The 25,104-nt window shown below is 39.0% G+C and overlaps 1 protein-coding gene across 1 annotated transcript; it reads right to left on the bottom strand.

Annotated features, from left to right (window-relative positions):
- Nucleotides 1-245: 245 nt before the first annotated feature.
- On the bottom strand, nt 246-2,418 carry LOC115987106 (FHA domain-containing protein At4g14490-like). The gene is made up of 2 exons (XM_031110572.1): nt 681-2,418; nt 246-383 (listed from the first exon to the last, which is right to left on the bottom strand). Exon 1 carries the CDS (start codon nt 2,345-2,347, stop codon nt 1,412-1,414), a length of 936 nt encoding a protein of 311 aa, XP_030966432.1. The 5' UTR covers nt 2,348-2,418; the 3' UTR covers nt 246-383; nt 681-1,411.
- Nucleotides 2,419-25,104: the final 22,686 nt, after the last annotated feature.

Here is a 25,104-nt window from a genome sequence, read left to right as displayed (position 1 = left end):
TCGCCTTGCCCGAGCTAGGCAAGCACCCAACTCGCCTTTGACTACACTAATTAACATGAATACTGTCGTGAAGAATAATATAAGGGAGAAAAATAAGAGAACACTCAAGATATAGAAGTCTTCCATGAACCAAATCAATCAATTTTAATTAATCAACCCTAACTTATTTGCATACAAAATCACCAAATTCAAGTTATGGAGTATGTTGTAAATTTATAAAGTTCCGAACACAAGTACTCATAACATATAACCAGGAACGATGAAGAAAAATGGAGGTAAAAAACAGATTTCTATTAGTATGAACAAGGTACATATTGATTTTGAAGGCCCTGAAGAAAAGCATTTCCAATGAAAGTCCAAGCAATCCTCTTCAAACTGGCTGCCTAAATAATAAATAGCATGGAGAACACATATCACCAATCAAACGAAGAATCAAGTTTTAGTTGAGAGACAGATATCACCAATTGGCATGAAGAACAGATATCACTTTAAACAATATGAAAACTGATGTTTTAGTAGGAGAGCCGGGTACAAAAATTAAACTATGTGCAAGCACCCAGTCTCTGTAGATCAGAAGTTCAACGCTACATTGTGAAATATTGAATCACCAAATCAGGAAGTTTAACAAAATTTTGGATTTTCAACATAAGAGGACACAAAAAGATTCTCTATTTGAATACCTCACATGGAAGGGCCATATTCCTTTGAAGAATGCATGAGGTTTGTAGAGTAATTACTTCACAGCTTGATCCGGAGAAAAATGGCATTGCTTATTCTTCCAAATATCTTATCTCACCAATGGGAGCAAGACTAGTCAGTAGCAGCGTTCTGCAAAAATCCTGAGACTCGAAACATTCCAATTGGTGACTAGTTTTCAAGGTCAGTCAGATACGGGACATCCTCCCATGTTGCACTGCCAGGATGTGCTTGGACGTTTTGGATATTTTGCCTGCTGTGTAAATACTAAGAAGATTCAAAAACAATATACACAGAAACAAATGAATTTGTGAGAGTTTTTACATGTCCAAAGAATCCTGTTCAAATACCGGTCATGTTAGGACCTAAAGGGCCTTGCAAGCACCTAACATAAGTTCCAGAAAAACCATCCACAGCTGCCTCACTGATCCAACGATTGCCTAATACAGTCTTATCGAAGCCCCTAAATTCCTACATTGAGAACAACTTCTAAACACTAAACTATATCACCCAATAGACTTAAAACTTTCATCTAACGAAACCAATGACTCCAAGCACAAGATCACCAACTAAATATATCATATTACCTAAATGGAAATAAAAATGAACGCATAGCCAATTATCTACAATTCTAAACATCAACACAGAAATTGCATAGTCAATTTACAATACACAATTTACCGCGACTCCCTCTATCCCACCGGTACTTAGCCCTTCACATTCCTCTATGCTCCAACATGTACTCGCAAACTCGCTCAGCTTTCCGTTTCATACCTTCAATCATCTCCTCAGTCGCGTCAATTATCTGTTTCGGCAAATGCACCTCCAAGTAACCAATCCACTCCCCGAACGTCCTCGTCTCCAAATCAAACCCCTCCTTATCATCATCATCAACAACTATATTCTCCGCTGCCTCTTCTAAATTCGTCTCCTCCACCTTCTCCAGTGGCTCTTTACCCAAATTCCTCGTCCTCCTCGTCCCGGCCCGCCTCCATTTACCCTTGACCTTCACTTCTGCACACTCTGCCTCCGAATTCTCCGGAATATTCTCCAGCATTGAGTCCAAGGCCACAGCCTTCACGCTCCAAGTTCGCCGCGTACTCATTTGCCGAACCGGTACCAGTTTCTTTTCCGCAACTTCGACATTCTCCGATTCATGAACATTTCTCGCGCTCCGAGTCCGCCCGCTACTCATTTGCCTTACCGGTTTCTCTTTCTCTGATTCTTCTGCTTCTTCTTCTTCACTCCTCAAAACCCTAACATTCCGTTGGCGCCTAGGGTTCCGTCTGAGTCGGCTCTCATCGTTGTTGAAATTTACAAGGATAGAAGTAAACTCGCCGATCGTGATCGAATCGCCGTCGGAGAGAACGTGAGGAGGAGTGTTTGGTTTAAGTTCGATGCCGTTGAGGAGAGTGCCATTGGAGGAGTCGAGGTCACGGATGGTCCATTTGCCCGACCCGGATCCGAATGAAGAAGAAGAAGACTCCGAGTCGATGGAGAGGTGATTGGAGGAGATGCCGGCGTCTTTGATGGGGAGGTTGTTGCCACGGATGATGCGGCCGATTCGGATCCTGGATCCGGGTCGGAATTCTAGGGATTCGCCTTGACGTGGGCCATGGACGATTACGAGCTTCAGAGGTGGGGGCTCCATTGTTTGAGCTAAGGCTGTGATTGTGATTGTGATTATGATTGTGCGAGATAGGGCAGGCTGTGGCACTCCATTTGAATTCTAGCGACGCGGGCTTGTTTTCCGCACCCTTTCTTTTTAAATGGTTTCAAATTAAGCTAAATTTAGTAGGGACAAATTTCGATTTCCATTTTGGGATAAATTCACCAACTTTACTTAAAATTTAATTCGATCCTATAATTTCATTTTTATTCAAATTAATCCTCTTGTCCACTTTCTTTAGAAAATTTTTGTTAAGTGTTCTGAAGTGGGAACTAAAATCAACATCATTTGGGTTACAAACAACACATTTTAGATAGAAATTAAAATTTAGATAATTGAATTAAATGAAATTGAAGTTATAAGACTAAGTATGCATTTGGATATAACATTTTGCACGTTTTGCATGTGGTGTTTGAACAGTGGGACCCACGACACTATGCATGTTTTAGCCATTCACGCAATTTGTCCACTCTTGCTGGGACCCACGTGTACTTTTGTGGTATTAATACCACGTTTCAGCCACTATGCACTTTGCATTGTGCACATCTCAACATTTATTTGCGTAACAGTTTGTCCATCCTCGCTGGGACCCACATGTGCAATGTTTAGTCTAGTTTTAAAATTATTTGTTACAATGTTTTCAGTTTTCAATTTTTAGCAAAATAAGCGGTATCCAAACAGACCCTAAATTGGATATAGGTAAAGTTAGAAAATGTAATTTGTAATTTAACATTTTCTTTTATAGGTATGACAAATTGGATTTGGACCAAATTGTCCATCCTAATGGGGAATATTTTGACTAACTTCATAGCTACTCTTCCCAGATAAGTTAGTCTTCCAAAAAGCACCTACTCACCAAAAGTGGAAGACCAGACACAACCAACACAGGCATGTGTCATGACCAAAAATTGACGACTGAGGCCAAGCACACTGAACTCATGTTGCAACTCCAATGTCACCTAAGACTCTCCTACATACACACGACCACCAGTAATGGGGTAACTCTTATCTCTTACAAATTAGTTAAAGGATAACTCCTCACTCCCTACGGATTAACTATGGGATAGTTACCAACTCCTACACATTAGCTGAGGGATAACCCCATGTCCCTACAATTCAGCTACAATGATCATCCACGAAGCCCTATATAAACACTGAGACACTCTAATCTCAAGGTTCACAAAAAATACCTTTCATAAACTCCTCTCCAAAAAAAGTTCACTATCGGTTTTTTACTCGACCTTTGAAGGGGCTTAAGCTGGCACCACACCGGTGCTCTTTGAAAGTGTTTCTATTTATCATTAGTTGGCGTTATCTATAGGAAATCAAGTGACAAGTCATTGCTCTACTCCTGAGACAAAAGGTCATATGGTCCAAACTCGATCAATGGCATTGGTCAACCCAGAAACTGGAAATCCCCCTACCATAGTAAAAAGGCAACTACAAATGCTCTTAGTTGCAATTGAACGACTTACGCAATAGAATGAAGCCCTATGCAGCAGAACCAAGTGCTGGAGATATGAGTCAAACAATTATGAGAGCAACAGCTCGAAGCCAGCAACTACAAAGAACGTAGTAACAATCACCAAACCAAGAATGACTGCCTCGAGGAAGACAAGGTGGAAAGCAATGCACCCAGCAAGGAAACCAGAAGAGAAGACTCACCACCTCGTGAACCAGAAGCAATCAACACGTGATGGGAGGACAAGATGAAGGCAATGAAAGACAGGATGGACTTCATGAAGAATGCTATGAAGGGACGAATAGCCACGTTGGATGACTTGGTGCATTGTGCTGACTCCCTTTTCATAGTGCAAGTCACATCTTGCTCCCTACCACCCAAGTTTCGGATGCCATCTTTGGAATCTTACGATGGGGCAAAAGATCTACTTGATCACCTTGAGTCATTCAAGACTTTTGGATGAACTTGTATTCCTCTTGGCATGATGAATTCTAGCCACTTCAAGTTTTTCATCCCAACCGGCAACTGTTAATTTGAAGACTAGTGTGCCCATTTTATCCGCCTTCCAACTCTGGAACCTGTAAAGGGAGATTCCTTGAGTAAACCCTCATTTTGCATTGATGATATTTTATCTTTAGCTCAATGAATTCTCCACTTGTCTTTCACATTTTCTTGGAGACCTTTATCAATTGGCTTCGAAGCAACAAGGTTAACCCTCCTCAACATGAGATTTAAGTATGCATAACTTGATTTTTCCCACCCCAAGTTTAAATTTTAATGGGTTCATGCCCCCCCCCCCCCCAAAAAAAAAGGCTAAGAGTTTGAAGGCTCAAATTGGCTAGCAAGGGACAATGAACATTCTAGGTAATTGGGAAATAATTTGTTTAACCAAAGATGGCCTCCTGTCCCTAGTAATGCTTGCTTATAGGCACAGTGACTTAAGCTCTTTTAATAAATTCATCTTAAAAGAAAAAGTATGAATGCTCTAATGGTGGCACAAAGTTTTTCAGGGATTTGAATTTAATGCATGAGTTTTTTTATTTTTTATTTTTTGATGGATAGATTTCTCTGATTTCCTTTTAATATGCTTTCTTCTTTTATTCAAAGTAATTTAGCAAAAGCCTTTACATGGGTCAAATGAAATTAATCCTTTCTCAGTACAAGTTGATTGTTCAATCCTTTAAACATCATGATTTAGAGAAAGTTTTGTCCAAGGGATCCTCATGTACCATTTTGAAAAGAAGAGTTTTAAAAGAATCTTGACATCCTTGAAAGAAAAAAATTTGGGCCTTTTTGAAAAAGTTAGTAGCAAGTCCGATTCCCCTTGTTGAAAGATTATTTTTATTTTTATTTTTTAAATGACACAAGTTTAAAATTTATTTTGAAAATTTTCTCCATTTTTTTTTTGGGGAAAGATTTGGAAATCTTAATTTTTGTATTGTTTTGTTTTTTTTTTTTTTTTTTTTTTTTTTTTTTTTTTTTTTGGTTTTTAATGAACAATGTATATCAAATACTACATGAAATTTTAGAATTCGAAGAAACAGGGAACAAACAAACAAACTTTAAGCTTAACCATGATCTTGCAAACCTAATGTGGAGTAAGGTGATGATTCCTTGGATATCAGTGGGTTGACTAGACTCGAGCAATGATCTTTGGGCTATGTCCTGTAATACAAAGAACACTGAATAAGAGGGGACCGGCCAAAAATCCTCCGATGATGAAGTTAGTTACTTTTGAACTCTATAAGGAAGGAGTATTTTTCTCAAAGTAAAATTTTCTGAATGCCTTACCCTTCATCAAAAAGCCTTATATAGTATGTGTGAAACGGTTATCTGTTTAGTAACCGTTCCCAATGTTGAGGAGTCCGAAGAATTGGGGGTAACTTCCATAACTGCTATGGAAGTTACCTAGGTTGGACTGGCCGTTCCATGGTGAACTTGTCCATCTTTAGTAAAAGATGGACGAGACCTCCATGGTGAACTCATCCATCTTAGTAAAAGATGGACGAGACCATCTTGGATGGCTTGCCTTGCTTAAATGATGATGAGTAGGATTCCATGAGGTATTATCCGTCCATAGACGGACGAGGTTAGTCAGGATGCTTGGAACATTCACTTCACCTATTTGATTTATTGTAGCTTGTCTTTCGTTGGACGAGACATATGGACGAGTTATGGAGTTGGATGATTTCTGTGACACCATCAGTTGCCCCCTCGTCCATGTGGGTCATCCAAAGAGTTGGGTGAACTGCTGAGACGTCCTTGGACATATATATAATTGGTTAATAAATCAATGCGCCACGTGTCATTTTTTTATTGGCGACTGATTTCGTCGATTTAGTTTTCCGAGGTAGATGCCACATGTCGTTTTCGTATTGGTAAGGTTGTTTCGAATGCCCAGGTCAGCATCCTACAAATAGTGGAATGCCTCCCCTAACCCTTCTCATTTCAGAGATTTTCTTCCTTGACATCCATCGTCTAGAGCCTCGTCTAGGAGTTCCTCTGCGTCTAGAGTCTTCTTCCGTCTAAAGCCAAGTATTCTTCTTCTCTCCGTCTTTGGGTTCTAAGTTTCTTGTCAAAGATGTCTGTTGCTTCCTCGTCCACTAATAGCCTTAATAGGGCCATAGACGAGTATTATGAGGATAGTAGTGATAGGTCTAGTTCTAGTAGTGCTAGTGATGATAGTGGAGGAAGCACGGACGAGAATTATTCTTCTGGGGCCCCTGGGTTCCCTCTTGATGTCGTCCAAGAACAACTTAGGAGAGCTTCTAGCTTTCAAGTTGGCTCTCTGTCCAATCCTAAGGACGAGGTAGAAACCGTCTTTAGTTGCACTATAGGCGTCCATTCTAAGACGGATGAACAAAGGTTAAATAGTCTTAGATCTTGGTATCAAATCCCGAACGAGATTAACCTTAGGCTGCCCATCCGTGGAGAATGGTGTTGTGAACCACGTTTGGAATAGGCGTCTATGAATCTTACTTCCTAGGTGGCCTTAGGTTTCCTTTAAATGCCTTTGCTAGAGAGTTATTAGTCAAGTTAGGTTTAGGTGTTTGTCAATTCAATCCTAATGTGTGGAGATTAGTTATTTCCATGCAAATTTTGTGGAGGGAATTTTTTGGTGGGGACCGTCCTCTTATAGTGGACGAGTTTCTTTATTGTTATAAACCTTCTGCAATAAGTCAATCTGAGGGTTTTTATCAGTTTACTGCTAGGGGGAATGATTGTAGGTTAATCAAGTCCCTAGCTTCGTCTGATAGGAAGTGGAAGACGGAATTCATCTTTGTTTTAGGCTTCTGGGCAGGGAACCCTGTGGACATTGGTAGGGATCCCTTCCCTCCTTACACTGGGGAACTAGGGAACCTTCGTCCAGAAGGTACATCCCTTCCCCTTGTTTATTTTTATTCTTTCTTCTATTTGGTATATTTACAATTTCTAATCTTTGTTTGTTCATTGTGTTGTAGCTGCCAAACGTCCGTCTTTGAGGAAATTTCACCGTGACCGCATCCACAGGGCTCGTCTTCGTACAAACAGGAGCTTTCATTCTCTTGTCACTCTTAGACGTCTAGCCAAGTGGGGTTTAGGTCCTGAGCCTTCAGACGAAGCTATCGCCCATGAGGTTACTGTGCGCAAAAGTAAGTTTTTAGCTAGCTAAGCCTTTTTTTTTTTTTTTTTTTTTTTTTTTTTTTTTTTTTTTTTTTATGTATACATTCCTGATCTGTTTATCTCGTTTTAGGAATGTCAACAATGAAAGAGAACAAAGGGAAAGAAGTTGTAGGTGAGGGGAAATGTCCTGAGGCTTAGACCCAGGATCGTCCTGAGGTTCAGGCTCGTTCAACAGCTAGGGACAAAAGGAAGTTCTTGCCAAAGAACATTGACTTGGAAGGGCTCCCCAGTTGTAGAGACAAAAGAGTGGAGCCAGGCTCGTCCAAGGTGGTTAAGTCCAAACCTCCGCAGTCTCAGCCTTCCATCCAGGTAGTTGATGTGGACTCGTCCACTCCGGTTGAGTCCACTCCGTCCAAGACTCCTCCTCCCAGAACTCCTTTGTCCAAGTCTACTGCGCTTGGCTCGTCCCAGCCTTCTACGAACATCATTGAAAATGAAGATCTGGCTTGGGAACGTTTTCAGATAGCCGTCCAGGATGAGGACATAAACGTGTGCTACAACATGGGCTTGAAGGAGTTTAAGCATTCAGGTGTCCATGACCTCTTTAAGGTATGTTAATATCTCTCGTCCTTGTCCAGTTAGCAACTTTTCCTCGTTTAACCATCCTATGTTGTTTTATCTATTCATAGGCCATGTCAAAGTTTATAGCGGCGTCCAAACAGGCAACAAAGTTGGATAAGATGAGGATCTTGTTGGAGACAAGGATTCAACAGGTGAATGCTGACTGCAAGAAATGGGTTGAGGCTGCTGCAAAAGCTAAGGATGAGGTCAATGAGCATAACAAGCTGATCGAGGAGCTGAAGACTGATGCATTGGAGAAGGATACCCGCATTGATCATCTGTAAAAGATGAACGACGAGCTGAATGCTTGTCTCTCCAAGGCAAAAAAGGACGTTGTGGCTAAATTCAAGTCGTCCAAAGTGTATACAAACACTTTGGGTCGCAATTATGCAGCTTGTTTTGAAGATTTCAGAATGGATGCTATTGAGAACTTCCCTGAAGTTGACTTTAGCTCAATCAAGCTTAACCTTGCTGCTGCCACAAGCTCTTTTCTCCAGACTAGCTCTGATGACGTCAATGTGGAAGACGACGCCAGTACTCAGCCTCCCCAGGACAAGCCTGACGTGAATGCTCCCCCTGCTTAGGATGAGACCTTTAAACTTAGTAGCCTTTGTTTTCTTTTTTGTTTGGTTTATATTTGGTCCTTTGTTTTAAGACCTTCTTTATGTAACAAGAATACACTATACTCGTCCATGGTTTTAGGACGGGTTTTTTAAGCAAACCATTTCAGTTTTTCGAACTAATCAAGGGTTTTTGGACGTAGGATGTCCACCCTTTTGAATGAAGTTTTATTTTCTTTGCATGGATAAGTGATTTCATTTTCTTTGCATGGACGAGTGATTTCATTTTCTTTGCATGGACGAATGCTGCTAAGCTATTTTAAGTCAACCCCAGCTTTAGCTCGTCCATGTCGAGAATACATTTTTCATATTGTTAGTCTAACTCGTCTTAGCAGGTAGTATTTTTAATTAGCTTGATTCGTCTTAAGACTTACAAGCTAATTTTTCATACCATCCTACTTGTTTTGCCCAACTTTTTCTCTCGTCCAGAGTTTGGATTGTTTCAGTTGGCTTTTCCTCGTCCATGATTTGGACGAGTGTAGCTATGGTTTTTTCCTTGCTTTATTCAAGAAAATTTAGACGTTACATCTCTGCGTCCATAGATTTTATTCGTCTTGGATATTTCAATCCTCTTGAGGGTTGGCTTGTACGACAATATCATGGAGATGTAAAATTCACACAACATTTCGTACATAACGTAGATATTGTTTACAGATAAGGCACATGCACACTGATGCCCTTTTTATTTAATAAGTACATACTTCATAACTTCGTCCATAACCATGACACAACCATAATAAGTAATAAGATAGCAGTTTCAAACTTCAAACACAAATAGCACCAAACATAGTAATATCAAACACAAACAGCATCAAACATAAGTAGAATGTAAGTAGACAGACAAGACATAGGCTCGTCCAAAGGTTCACTTTTACTGATAGTACCTCCTTAAGTGCTCCACATTCCAAGGATGTTCCAACTTTCTCCCGTCCAGGGCCTCCAGGTAGTAGGATCCTTACCTTTTACAATTGATAACTCTGTAGGGTCCTTCCCAGTTTGGGCCCAACTTCCTATGTGCTGGGTTTTTGGTTGACAAAGAGACCTTTCTCAGGACGAGATCTCCTATGTCGAAACGCCTAGGCTTCACCATCGCATCACACTGCCTAGCCATGAGGTTCTTGTACTTTGCTGCCCTGTGTTCTGCATTTGCCCTTACCTCGTCTATTAGATCGAGGTTCAGACGGAGTTGGTCCTCATTATCCTTGTCTTGATACGTCATCACCCTGTGATTAGCCATATGTACTTTTGCAGGTATGACTACATCGCTTCCATAGGCTAGCTTGAAAGGAGTCTCCCCTGTAGGGGTTCTCACTGTGGTCCTGTACGCCCATAAGACTCCTGGTAATTCATCTGGCCATATTCCCTTTGCCCCCTTAAGCCGGGTCTTGATGATTTTCAACAAAGATCGGTTTGCAACTTCAGCTTGGCCGTTGGCTTGGGGATGTGCAGGCGAGGAATAATGGTTTTGAATTCCAAAGTGTAAGCAAAAGTCTTTGAAGAGTGCATTGTCAAATTGTCGTCCGTTGTCAGACACCAATACCTTCGGTACTCCAAATCTGCATACAATGTTCTTCCACACGAAATTTTTCACATTCTGTTGTGTAATATTTGCCAACAATTCTACTTCCACCCATTTGGTGAAGTAATCGATGCCCACCACTAAAAACTTCATCTACCTTATTCCCAAAGGGAAATGACCCAAAATGTCCAGTCCCCATTATGCGAAGGGCCATGGTGCCACCATTGGGGTGAGGTATTCTGATGGTTGTTTGGGGACGTTGCTAAACCGCTGGCACTGGTCGCAGACCTTAACGTATGCTTTATCATCAGCTTGCATGTTCGGCCAGTAATACCTTGCACGGACGACCTTGTGGACAAGTGATCTGGCTCCTGAGTGATTGCCACATACCCCTTCATGAACTTCACTTAGTACGTAGTTTGCTTCGTCCAGAGCTAAGCATCTAAGGTAAGGTTGAGAGAAGCCTCTCTTGTATAGCACTTCATTCATAAGGACGTATTTAGCTGATCTTACCCTCACCTTCCTGGCCTTGTCCTTCTCTTCTGGTAGTCGTCCGTCTTTCAAGTATGATATAATGGGGGTCATCCAATTTTCTCTGTTATCCACCTATTGTACTTCCGGGACATCTATACTTGGCATATATTGAACTTCATCTGACTTGTCTATTGATTCATTTGCTGAGGCTTCTTTTGCTATAGTATTAGCTTCCACATTCTCCTCCCTTGGGATTTGAACGAAGTCAGCCTTTTCAAATCTTTTCACAAGGCGCATCACCCTACTAAGGTATTTCTTCATTCATTCTTCCTTCGCCTCATACATCCCATTTACCTGCCCCATGATCAGTTGAGAATCCCCCATGACACATATGGACTTGGCTTCTACAGACTTAGCCAATTCTAGCCCTTTGAGGAGGGCTTCATATTCAACTTCATTGTTAGTTGCTTGGTACTGTAGACGGACTTTATATTTCAGTTTATCTCCTTCTGGGTATTGTAGGACCACACCAATTCCTCCTGCATGCCGTGTTGACGAACCATCCACGTGGACGACCCATCTCTTACTGTCTTCTGTCTCATTATGACTTGGGGTAAACTCCACAATAAAATTTGCTAGGGCTTGAGCTTTTATGGCATGCCTTGTTTGATACCTAATATCAAACTCACTGAGCTCTACAGCCCACTGGATTAATCGTCCTGCAGCTTCCAGTCTATTCATCGCCTTCTTGAGTGGATGATCTGTCATGACATTAATGATATGTGCTTGGAATTAATGCCTCAGCTTCCTAGAAGTGGTGATCAGTGCAAAGGCTAATTTCTCCATTTGTGGATACCGTCCTTCCGCTCCTTTCAATGCCTTGCTTTTATAGTACATAGGTCTTTGCACTTTATCCTCCTTTCTTATCAATATTGAGCTCACAACATGCGGGGTTACCGCTAAGTATAAATATAATTCCTCTCCCTCCACTGATGGACTCAACAGTGATGCCATGGTAAGGTATGCCTTCAAATCTTCAAAAGCTCTCTGACACTCGACAGTCCATTCAAATGCTTTTTTGAGAACCTTAAAAAATGGCAAACATTTATCAGTAGCTTTAGAGATAAACCTATCAAGCACGGCAACTCGTCCAGTGAGGGATTGGATTTCCTTGATATTTTGTGGTGGCTTCATGTCTAATATTGCTTGAATTTTATCTGGATTTGCTTCAATTCCCCTATGGGAGACCATAAAACCAAGGAATTTCCCTGACGATACTCTAAAAGCACATTTGCTAGGATTCAGCTTCGTGTGATACTGTCTCAGTGTGTCAAATGTCTCCTACAGGTCGTCTAGATGCCTTCCCTCGTCCTGACTTTTCACCAGCATGTCATCTACATAGACTTCTACATTCCGTCCAATCTGCGGACGAAACATGTGGTTGACCAACGTTTGATATGTCGCCCTTGCGTTCTTTAAACCAAACAGTATTACCTTATAGCAGAATAAGCCTTGACTGGTGACAAAAGATGTCTTCTCTTGGTCAGCCTCGTCCATCCTTATTTGATTGTATCCCGAAAAGGCATCCATGAAGCTAAGCAATTTGTGGCCTGCAGTTGAGTCTACTAGCTGGTCAATGCACGACAGCGAATAACTATCTTTGGGGCAAGCCTTGTTCAGATCAGTGAAATCTATGCACATTCTCCACTTGCCATTTGCCTTTTTGACCATTACTACATTGGCCAACCAATCCGAGTAGTACACTTCCCGAATGAACTTCGCTACCATTAGCTTTTGGACCTCGTCCTTGATTGCACCATCTCTCTCAGGGGCAAACACCCTCTTCTTTTGCCGCACAGGCTTGGAGGAAGGACATACATTCAAACGGTGAGTAATGACACTAGGGTCTATACCCAGCATATCCTCGTGACTCCACGCAAACGCATCAATGTTTTTCTTTAAAAAGTAGACGAGGTCCTTTTTAATCTTCTCTTTTAAATTTGCTCCAACCCTGGTATACCTCTCAGGGTTATCTTCATCCAAGGAAATGTCTTCCAATGCTTCAGTAGGCTCTGCTACAATCTTCTTTTCTTCAATATTCATGGCTTGAACTTGTTCATCCATGGCTAACATGGCCAGGTAACATTCTCTTGCTGCCAGTTGGTCCCCTTGTACCTGCCCTACCCCATGTTCTGTTGGAAACTTGACTGATAAGTGGTAAGTAGAGGTAACGGTTTTCCAACTATTCAAAGTTGGTCTCCCAATTATGGCATTGTAGGAGGATGGACAATCTACCACAAGGAAGTTCACATCCTTGGTGATTTGTCGTGGGTATGCCCCCACTACCCCGGATAAGGAAATAGTACCCACTGGTTGCACCTTCATCCCACCAAAGCTTACTAGGGGGGAGTTCACTAGACGGAGCTGGTCTCGTCCTAATCTCATCTGCTGCAAAGCTGGATAATATAAAATATTTGCTGAGCTTCCATTGTCCACAAGTACTCTTCTAGTTGTGTAGTCTGCAATTAATAAGGAGATGACGAGAGCATCATCATGGGGGTGATGAATTCTGTCAGCGTCCTCGTCCGTGAAAGTGATTGCTTGCTCGTCCGTGGACCTTACTCTCGGTGATCATCCAGAAAGTTGGATGTTCTATACTACCTTCAAGTATGCTTTCTTGGATTTGGATGACTGGCCAGTTGCACTTCCCCTAATAATGACTCTTATTTCTCCGAGTGGTGGTTGTGATGATTCTTCCATCTTCCCTTTCTGTTTCTCGTCCCTCTGGTCTCGTCCAAGGAAACCCCTCAACTTCCCTTGCCTTATAAGATTTTCAATTTGTTGCTTTAAATCGAAGCACTCGTCTGTATCATGACCATGATCCCTATGGAAGCGATAGTACTTGTTTCTATTGCGCTTGTTGGGATCCCCTTTCATATTCTCTGGCCAATTCAAGGAAGGATCATCCTTGATTTACATAAGAACCTGCTCAAGTGGGGCGTTCAAAGGGGTATATTGCTGGTTTCGTGCTAATGGGCCTGGCTTCTTACTATCTCGGTCTCTCCTTTCTTCCGTGCATCCCTTTTTTGGACGAGTACCTTGCTCGGGATGGCGACTGGGATTTGGATCCATTCTTTCAGATCTCTTCCTCTTCTTAGCAATGATCGCGTCTTCTACATTCATAAAATTTTGAGCTGGATGGACGAGTTCGGCTATGGACTGGGGCTCCTTTTCATAGAGCTTATGTATGAACAGATCCGAATTCACCCCATTATGGAAGGCCGCCAATAGGAGCTTATCATCTGCTTCGTCCACACTCAGGACTTCTCTGTTGAAAGGGGTGATGAATGACCGAAGGCTCTCGTTCTCCCTCTGCTCTATTGTCAACAAACTGGACGAGGAACGTTTGTGCCTTTGCCCCCCAATGAAATTGTTAACAAACAACTTACTCAATTCTTTAAAAGAACTTATCGAATTTGGGGGTATTTTGTTGAACCAAACTCGCGCCGGACTTTTAAGGGTGGTAGGGAAGGCTCTGCACATTATCTCGTCAGGCACCCCTTGAAGATGCATGGTGGTCTTGAAAGTGGCTATGTGATCAAACGGGTCACGTGTTCCATCATACGAGTCCAGAGAAGGCAACTTGAACTTCGATGGTAGAGGGTGACCATTGATGGAAGTCGTAAATGGGGAATCGGTTCTGTGAACCAAATCTTCTATCGGATTCACCCTCCTCATATTCTCTTTTATTTCCTCCATAACTCTCTTCATTTGGTCCATTTCTTCCTTCAAGTATGGTATCGTTCGTGAAGTGGTGCCTCTGAACTGACTTCCAATTTCAGTACTCTCTCTACCGCCATGACTCTGTGTTTGTCCTCCCTCTTCACGTTCTTCACGTGTCTGTCTCCTCATATTAATTTCCATTCTTAACTCTTGATTTTGGTGAGTCAACTCCACCATAGCATCCGCCATAGATTGTGCATGTTGGACAGATGATGTCTGCATGACCGGTGCAGACTAGCGATCGCGATGAGGGATGCTGCTTCCCTGATGGCCTGGGCTAGTAGCCCTCGATCTAGTCCGAACCATCAACCCTTTGTCACGGAGAAGTAAATTGTAAAACAATCACTCTTCCCACAGACAACACCAACTGATGATTCCTTGGATATTAGTGGGTTGACTAGACTCGAACGATAATCTTTGGGCTATGTCTTGTAATACAAAGAACACTGAATCAAAGGGGACCGGCCAAAAATCCTCTGATGATGAAGTTACTTACTTTTGAACTCTGTAAGGAAGGAGTATTTTCTCAAAGTAAAATTGTCTGAATGCCTTACCCTTCATCGAAAAAGCCTTATATAGTATGTGTGAAACGGTTATCTGTTTAGTAACTGTTCCCAATGTCGAGGAGTCCGGAGAATTGGGGGGTAACTTCCATAACCGCTATGGAAGTTACCTAGGTTGGACTGGTCGTTCCATGGTGAACTCGTCCATCTTTAGTAAAAGATGGACGAGACCTCCCTGGTGAACTCGTCCATCTTAGTTAAAGATGGACGAGACCATCTTGGACGGCTTGCCCTGCTTAAATGATGATGAGTAAGATTCCATGAGGTATTATCCGTCCATAGACGGACGAGGTTAGTTAGGACGCTTGGAACATTCACTTCACCTATTTGATTTATTGTAGCTTGTCTTTTGTTGGACGAGACATATGAACGAGTTATGGAGTTGGATGATTTCTGTGACACCATCATAAGGCAAAGTTGGGCCGCTTGCTTCTTCTTGGTCCATTAAGGATGCTTGAGACTTGATATGCTTGAACCTTGATTCTTGATTACGAAGAAATGGCTTGGGCTTGCACTTGGAGGGCTTGCATTTTGTGAGATTTTAGCCTTTAACAATGATCATGCATTCACCTTTGATGGGCTTAAGTGTTGGGCTTCCATGCCAAGTAGAGTTCAGTCATAGGCTTTTCGGCTTGAGTTCATTAACAACATACAAGGTTCAAACAATCATGATGGGCTCAAGCATTGGACATGAATCATCATGGTTCAAACAAAAGGCCAAACACATGTGTAATGAAATGAAATTTACATGGACCGACCTAAAGGTAGGTTTTATGGGTCATTACAACATGGGTAGAGGGTAGGTAAAAGGTCCCCATAAGCTAGGATGTCGTACCTCCCAACTTATGACGTTAGGAGCGCCACATTGGTTTGAACAATACAGTTTGTCCCTATGAACCACCATGGCATCACCATGATGATTGTTATCATGACGAGTGGTAGGTTCACTGCTGGGTATGTGAGTCTTTGGAAGACCACAATCCACGACTAATATTATAGGGCTTCCGGTCTAGCACACAAACAAAATAAATTTGATTCAAGCAAATGATACATGACATGCAATATAATGACATTATATACAAAAAACCAATAAACAAACAATGACATAATTGGCCACCATAACCTATTTGAAACTTAGCCCTCAATATCCCCAGCGAAGTCGCCACTATGAAAGAGTGTGCCTCCGTCCCGTTTAAGAATTGTGCCAAACTCAATATAAATCTACGAAAGCACTAAGCATAGCATCCAAACAATTTTAAATTACATTTAAACATGGCAAAGAGCACAATCACAAAATTTAGACATATCCTATCCCAAGAAGGCTAGGCCAACAACAACAAAGCAATAAATATGTCAGAAATCAAGTAGACATGCTAGGAAAGCTATAAACATGTTAGAAAGAAAAATAAAGCAAGAGACATGCTAGGGAAAGCTTTAAAATATGCTAGAAAGCAAGATAAAGCAAGAGATGTACTAGGAAAAGCTATAAACATGTTAGAAAACAAGGTAAAGCAATAAAAGGTTATGAAATTAAATGGGTGTAGATAGTAACTAAAAAGCTACATCTACACCCCTAAACCTCAAATCCAAGGTACCAAGACCAAGGAGAGGAAGAGGAGAGCAAGAACAATACCTCTTGATCGTTGGGAAAAGTGAGAAATCAAGGGTTTTATTTGTCTATTTTGGAGAGAATTTAGAGATAAGGAGTGGGGGAATATGACTAGAAGGTGCTCCAAAATGCAAAATTGGATCTAGCTTGAAAATGTGACTATTTAGCTTCCAACGGCCTTAAATGTGCACTAGGGTTGATTGTTGATATCAACAATCCTGTACTATTCCCGCCTAACTTCAATCACGTATTTGAAGGTCTTCAAAAAAAGATATGAATGTATTGTTTCCAGAAATCTAAAGGAATTGAAAATCCAATGATCGGATCCAAAGTTATGGCCTCGAGAAGCGAGTTGACGTGCCTGGCACGATTTTCAAGATATCCTAACCATTTTAACTTTGATTTTGACCCATGAATAGTCATTGGAAAGAGAATTCAATATTCATCACAATGGCATTAGTTCCAATCCGTTCCAATGGTTGGATTAAAATTTGTTTTTTTGGTGCCCCTAAGAGTTAACCTCGGGTCAAACTTGATTAAAGTTGTCAAAAATCTTCGAATAGCTCAGGTTTAATTTTGGAACATGAAAATTGTAGTTTTAGCGTGATTTTGACCAACTTTGACTTTTGGTCAGCTCAAGGTTGTTTATGGCATTTCGGTCAATTTGACCTAAAAAGGAACTTTGATTACTCTGATGCCTGAACGGGTCATGCCACATTAATCTAGATGTTCCTATGGTCCCCTAGTGAGAAGTTAATATTTTTGGAATTTTTGGGGCCTAGCACTCAAATCGAGGATGGACAAAATACGGTATCTACACTTATCTTGAAAAATTCCTTTCTTGAAAAAAAAAATTTATATACATAAATTTTTTGTTAAAAATTCTTCTCCTTAAAAAATTTTCCTTGCAACAAAAACTTATTTTCTTGAATTCTTTTTCTTTGCAAAAGATCTTTTTTTTTTTTTTGAAAATTCCTATTCTAAAAAAATAATTATTTACCAATGTTTTTTTTTTTTTTTTGAAAACTTTTCTTCTTTGCAGAAAATTTATTTCTTTTGTTTAATTTATTTCTTTTTGAAAATTTTCTTTTAGGTTAAAGCAAACAAAGATCAAACACATGCACTTGGGATTCCCTATGAATTGGATCTAGGGTTACACTATGTGTGGGAAGCTTCTTAAAGCTAAAGGGATAGATCAATAGGTTACTCGCAACTAGGTGGACCATTATTTCAACCTTTGGGCTTACATGGATTGTAATGGATTGGAGGCAAACCAATGCACTCAAAGCCCATCATAGGTAATGGCACAGATTGGAAGTTGGTCGGATGAACTTTGAAAAGTCTTGGCCCTAGATGGAGCCTCAAATTTCCCACTCATCACCAACCATGGCAATAGGACAAAGAAACAAGTCAAATTTTATGCAAAACCATATTAAAAAAGCCTTTGTTAGGATTAGAAAATGGAACACATTGGAGGCAAACTTCTCTCTGCCCAATGGAGTTGCCATTGTGGGTGCAAGTGCTTGTGACGAGTTTTGGTTCTCCTCTTGGAAAGTATGCCTTGGTCTAGGGTGGATTATGGCAGAGAGTGTAAATGGAGTCGCCAACTAGATTAGGTCTAGGAACCATAAATGTAGCACCCTTGTGGAAGGATTGATCTTTATTAAAGCATGTGTCTAGAGTTTAGGTATGGGGATGAGAAGGTGTTAGGCACCCAACCCCACTCGACCTAGAGGTCGGCCTCCACTCATTGTGTTCAAAATCCCAATCCTAACAAAGGGTCCTCTAGTATGTTAAAATAGTGAGTAAATGCCATTTTTCAGCATTGTTTTCATAGTGATTTGAGCACTTTTAAATTGTGATTACTTCCAAACTATCAAAATAACTTCAATTACTTTTTGTAGACATGTCAAGCTCATCATTGGGATTGGGGACTAAAGTTTGTTAACTAGGTATAAAATGAGATATCTACAATTGTACCCTTTTTTATTCTTACAAGTTTGTTACTTATTTAATGCTTCAAAAACCAAGCCTCTATTGTTCTTGACCCTTGGAATCTTTTGGCTGCATGATTAGCTGACTAGTTTTAATATCCTACAAGAGAAAAATTCATGTAATGAGATTATTTTAGAGAATCTTTTAAATTCATATTTACGTGTAATTAAATATAAAATTGATGCAATATCACCTATCAGAACTAATAACAACAAAAAGCTTAAGCAATTATCATAAGCTTTCTAATAAGAGAAGGAAATGAGCTTGTGTAGGGACAAGGGAGTTTACACTTCCTCAAAGTGGTTTAAACTCCTAAACCAAGAAGATGTAGATGTTACAATTTAATATTTTTGTAGTGTCCTATATATTTTCAATTTTTGTTATTTTCTTCATATAATCTAGTTGGGTGCATGATAGATAAGTGGAACAAAATTCTCTGTGGCAATTTTTGTGTTCCACTAATCAGAACTTGCCATGTGGTTGATTATTCTTTTTTCTTTTTTAAATTTGGTTATTTTATAAGGAAAGTTAAATGAATACACAACAAATAGTGATTAATGGAGTATAAAATGAAACCAAAAAAAGTGGGACAGAAATTTGGAATTACCCATATTGTTCAAAATTTGTCGATGTTCCATAAAAAAGAAAAAGAAAAAAAAGATCTGCGATGGTAAAATCTTAAAAAGGCCCTACAAAGTTCAAAATCCTTATCCCCTCCAATTTTAAATTCCACTATAGATAGCTAACCTGTATTGATAACCACATTGATGTTGAGTAATTATTTGAACCAAAATATGTCCAACTTGTCACTTCAATTTGTTCCTTAAAAAAGCCAAAAAAAAAAAAAAAAACACCCAAAAATTTTGCTCTAATCAAGGTAAACCTCACAAACCAACCCCTCTTTTCCTCTCAATTCATAAAAAATAAAAATGTTAAGGTGGCTTTTAGTCAAACACTTCGCTGTAGAAAATATTGATATAGCATTTCTCTCCTATAAATAGCCTTCTGAAAATTGTATAAATCACTTCGCAACCATCATAAGTCATCTTTCACTGGACCCCAACAACGGAGAAAGCCTTCTAGTTATTAAATCTAAGAAAACCATGGTTTTCAAGGACTACACCTTTTTCTCTTATGTCTTTTTAGCGACAGTCATCATCCTTTTCACTGGCCACACTATTGGTGCTGGCCTATGCGACAATTCTCCTAATAAGCAAGTCTGTTATTCAATTGTTTATAATCGGACAGACCCTATTGCTGCCTTGGTTGCATTCTGTCACAAATTGATTTACGAGACCAAAGTTGCAAAGGTGGTGGCTCAAAAGCAAGCCCAATCCCCTGAAACTAAAGAATGCATTAAACAATTTGACGATGCCAATTCCTACATCAAAGTCGCCTTGAGTGGCCTCAGGGGCGGTCAGTACCAGACCACGAAGGAATTCATCAATTCTACCATGGTAAACTTCCAGTATTGTGATTCCTTGTACCAGAAGTCTGGCAAGACCAATCCCATTGCCAAATCTACTAAGCACTTAGAGGACATTGCTGGCGTCGGTGTCTATCTAGTAAATTTGATTTAATGAAAAAGAGCTTCTGAGTTGTATGTGAAAAATAAAAGTGGTCTCAAGAAACTGTTATAAAAACGTTTTTGAATTTTTTTTTTCTTTTTGATAAAAATTTATGGGGGAGGCCACGTTTGTCATATTTGTGTCTTGTAGAGCTCTTTCTTGTGCCATTGTGTTAATTTTTTTTTTTTTTTTTAATAAATATCTTGAGATTTATCTGTATAGAATAATATAGTACTAGATTGGATTAGCTTTGCGAAATATTTTTTGCTACTCTTTTCATCATGATTCCTTTCCATTACCGTATAATACTACAAGCATATTCCTCTTACTAATAAATTTTTCTAGGCTAGTCCGTAAGAAACCTAATTATATACGAAGTATAACAAAATAGAGGCGAAAACATCATTTTCGTCCCTATATTTTAGGGTCACAATCAATTTGGTCCCTACATTTTGACAGTAGTCAATTTAGTCTCTGTTATTTTTAACATGCAGTTAATTTCATCTCTACCATCAACTCACTAACAGAATTGCCTAATTGGCAAATGGCTTACATAATTGATAGCATACATGGCTAAAAAAACAATAAAAATACATTTAATTTTTATTTAAAAAACCACAAATTAAAACAATCACATCTAAAAAATAAAATAAAATAATTGAAGGGTGTGAATTAAAAAAAAATTCTCCAAACTTTCTTTGCAACCAAACATAACTCAAATTTCAAAACCAAATTTAAAACCAAACACAATAGGGTGGATCTCTCTCTCTCTCGGGTTCGTGAGCTCAACCATGGCTTGTCTCTCTACAAGACCCACCATAACAAACAATGGTCTCACGATAGCGCCGCCATCACCAGTTGTAGCCATCACTCCTTATCTCCCTCTGCTTTTCTTTTTTATTTTCCTTTTTCAATTTTTTTATAAATTTTTTCCTCTTGTTTTTCTTATCTATGATTGAAACTCATTTTGTATTTCATTTTTCTTTTTAATATAAATTTCTCCTTTTTGGTTGATATAATGGGTTGGTTCTGTTTTAGTTGTGAGAAATTTAATTTGTGCTCAGGTTTACAAACTGGGGTTTTGGCCCTTGGGTCAATGTTAGTATTTGAGTTTGTTGCTTTCTCTTCTTTGTTTGACCTTCTATGTAGTTGGACACATTGAGCTCTTGGGTCCACTTGGTATTCTTTGAGCATATGGATGGTTTGAGTTTTTTGTTTGAATGACTATTTCAGTGGCTTTTCTTATTTCTTTGAAGTGGGTTTACAAATGAAATTTCTGGTGAAGAGAGCTTCAATGTATGAGTTGAATTTCTGGGTTTGGGCTAGGAACAGTCTGCAGAGAAGGTAATATGAGTGTTCTTGGTTGTGATTTTGAAGCATTATTTTCTTTCTTTAAAAATAAAAATAACTGAGAAATTAATTTTTTGTTGTTTTTAATTTAGATGCTGACGTAGCATTTTAATTATTGTTTTAGTAACCATTTCATCATCAACTTTGCCACCGGCTTAAGCCGTACATTTGCCACATAGGCACTTTCGTTAGTGAGTTAATGGTAGGAACCAAATTGACTACATGTTGAAAATAAAAAGGATTAAATTGACTACTACTAAACTGCAGGGACCAAATTGACTATGACTCTAAAATGTAGGGACCAAAATGGTGTTTTCGCCTAAAATATAATTTGAATATCTGGACATAAAAAAAAATAGATAAATAAAAAGACGCAAAGAACAACAAATGATACTAATTACGAGTGCAAGTCAAGCCACTGAGAAAAGTTGAGCTATTACTTCAGCTTAGTTAGGATAAGAGCAGAGCTGTTGGTGCAATCAAGGAAAACTCATGATAATAGTATCTCTCTTAGTAATTTTTTAGAAAAAAGAAATTAAGCTGTTACTAATTCTAATTAAGACACAATACTTACATTATTGTTTTACCTACTAATAATAGCTTGTTTTATAGGATTTATTGTGAACATAACATTACTCTAAAAATAATTTTGGCCCCAAAGCATAATCCTTAAACCCTCTAGAAAAAAAAAAAAAAAAAAGAAGAAAAAAGACTAGATCAAATAACAACAAACTAACAAATTATCAAACAAAAAGCCTATTCAAAAGTTCAACGCATCACAAACTAACGAGATGTGTTTCATCTTGTTAGGGGGAGTGCTTACCTCCTTCTTCATGTACATTGGTCTTGTGACCATGTTTACATACATTGTGCTTATCTTTGGGTACTTTACTTGTATTTGGGTAGATCTAGAATGTGTTTAATACTTCAAGAAACAAGTTGTTCAAGTCTAGTATTAAAGCCATAAAGATTGGACCAAGAAACAAGGGAAGAAAATCTGTTCACTAAAGCTGGACAGATAGCTTGACAACTGCTCGACAGATAGCTATCTATCGAGGTTTAATGAGACTCAACAGATACTATCTATTGAGGTATCTATCAAGGTTACGGGAATTCAGATTTTCAGATCTAATTTTTAGTCCATGCTTATGTATTTGTGTAGGGTTTCTTCTCTCACAACCCTAGACCTATATAAGGCTTATTTTAAAGGCCGTCACATAAGAGAATACAAGGAGCACATATGCAAAAGGTGACCAATGCCTTATTCTCTCAGAAAGAAGCTACTGCATCTTTGAGCCTTACGGTTTTGTGACCAAGTGCTTCTTGATCTTCATTGTTGACGAAGTGAAGAACTTGGCAGCCAACAATCTTCTTCAAGTTAGTGTGTTAGTCATGTGCTGGGAGCCGTGCATCATTGGTTTGTCACATACTAGGATCCGTGCAAAAAGGGTGGCATTCATATATTGAAGAGTTTAGAGGTTCTGAACTGATAGAAGGTTTCTGCTGTGAGTTCATCTATGGGAATTGTAGAGTCTAGGGGCAAAGTTTTTGTACTAGATTTGAAACTTCTCTTTACTCTAATGGATTGCTTTTCAAGAAAGCTTTCCCCCAAGTTTTTTTACTATGAAACTAGTTTGTTTCATTAGTTTTCTTGGGTTATCATATCTTGCCTTCTTTACTTTTCCTCTATGCATGATATTGACATCATATTGATGTTTATTTGTTTTAAGAAGGTTTATTCATAATAAATATAATTAATAACTTGGGTTTAAAACTTGTTAATTATATCAACCGGGGTCTAAATTTCCCAATGTTTTCTCTTCTTGAAAAATTGTTTTTAAGCAATCTCGACAGCTACTAGACACCTTTTGACAGCTAGGCTATCTATCGAGACCCTTTAGCTGCTTTTTATCACATTCTCAATAGCTTCTTGATAGCTACTTGATCCATCAAGAAACTTTCTATCTGCTCGATAGCTGTTCGATCCATCGAGGTTGGCTTCTGCTCAATAGCTACTTGATAGATTCTCAATCCATCAAGATCCTCTTGCATGCATTGTTTTTCACATGTTTTGCATCTTTCTGTTATCTTGTCATCCATAACATCTTGTTTCATTACATTCATGCATTCATATCAATTCCTTTTGCCCCCTTGATTGTCCTTGATCATCAATATGTTTCTCGGGTGAAGATTTATACCTTCTTGTACTCTTTGTCAATCATGACAAAAATGGGGAGAAATTGTGATTTCTTTTTAAGATTCTACATGTTAGGGGAAGAAATTCATGACCTTGTAAGGGGGAGATGTGTTTCATCTTGTTAAGGGGAGTGCTTACCTCTTTCTTCTTGTACACCGGTCTTGTGACCATTTTTACATACATTATGCTTATCTCTGATATATACATACATACACACACACACACACGCACACACACACACACATATATATATATATATGATGTATGTCTTCTTCACCTATCTCTACATGTGTTGTTTCTTTTCTCTCTTTATGCACATGCTTCTTATATAATATATGCAATCTTTTATTTTTGTTTCACACTAAGATGTCTTGATGAGTTTTGTTTAGAGTGTTTTAGAAATATAGGTTGTCAAAGTCTACTTGTCATAAACTTTCTTTTTGCAAAGTTTTTCGAGAGTTTGTATTAAGATAGATTTTATTGTATTAAACAAGAAATATGAGTTGAGTGATTTATGAATTCTCTCATTTGTTTATTTGTTTATTGTGGTTTTGTCACAGATTGTCGAAGGGGTAGATTTTCAGGACATATGTGATTTGATGTTAGGAACATATGTTAAAATAGAATTGGCAAATACTTTGACAAAATGCACTTTACTTGTAATTGAGTAGATCTAGGATGTGTTAAATACTTCAAATAACAAGAGTTCAAGTCTAGTATTGAAGTCATGCAAATTTGTCCAAGAAACAAGTGAAGAAGGGTTGTTCATTAAAGCCAGATTGATTCCTAATAGATAGCTATCTATCGAGGTCTTGACAGCTGCTTAACAGATACTATCCATCGAGAATTACAAAATCAGAATTTTTCAGATCTGATTTTTGGCCCATGCTGACATGTATGTGTAAGGTTTCTTGTCTCACAACCCTAGACATATATAAGGTTTATTTTAAAGGCCGTCACATAAGAGAATACAAGGAGAACACATGCAAAAAGTGATCAAGTGCCTTATTCTCTCTGAAAGAAGCTACTGCGTCTTTGTGCCTTAGGGTTTTGTATCCAAGTGTTTCTTGATCTTCATTGTTAATGAAATGAATAACTTTGCAGCCAAATCTTTCTTAGGTTGGTGGTTAGTCACATACTGCTGTGTATCTTTGGTTAATCACGTACTAGGATATGTGTAAAAAGGGTGGTGTTCATATATTGAAGAGTTCAGAGGTTCTGAAGCGGTAGAAGGTTTCTGCTGTAAGTTCATCTATGGGGATTGTAGAGTCTAGGGACAAAGGTTTTGTACTAGATTTGAAATTTTTTTGTACTATATTGGATTGCTTTTTGGGAAGGTTTCCCCCTAGGTTTTTTACTATGAAACTTGGGTTTA

The sequence above is a fragment of the Quercus lobata genome, chromosome 4 (genome assembly GCF_001633185.2).
Source record: "Quercus lobata isolate SW786 chromosome 4, ValleyOak3.0 Primary Assembly, whole genome shotgun sequence".
NCBI lineage: Eukaryota > Viridiplantae > Streptophyta > Magnoliopsida > Fagales > Fagaceae > Quercus > Quercus lobata.
The sequence above is the reverse complement of the archived record's forward strand: the minus strand, read 5'-3'. Positions and strand labels throughout refer to the sequence as shown.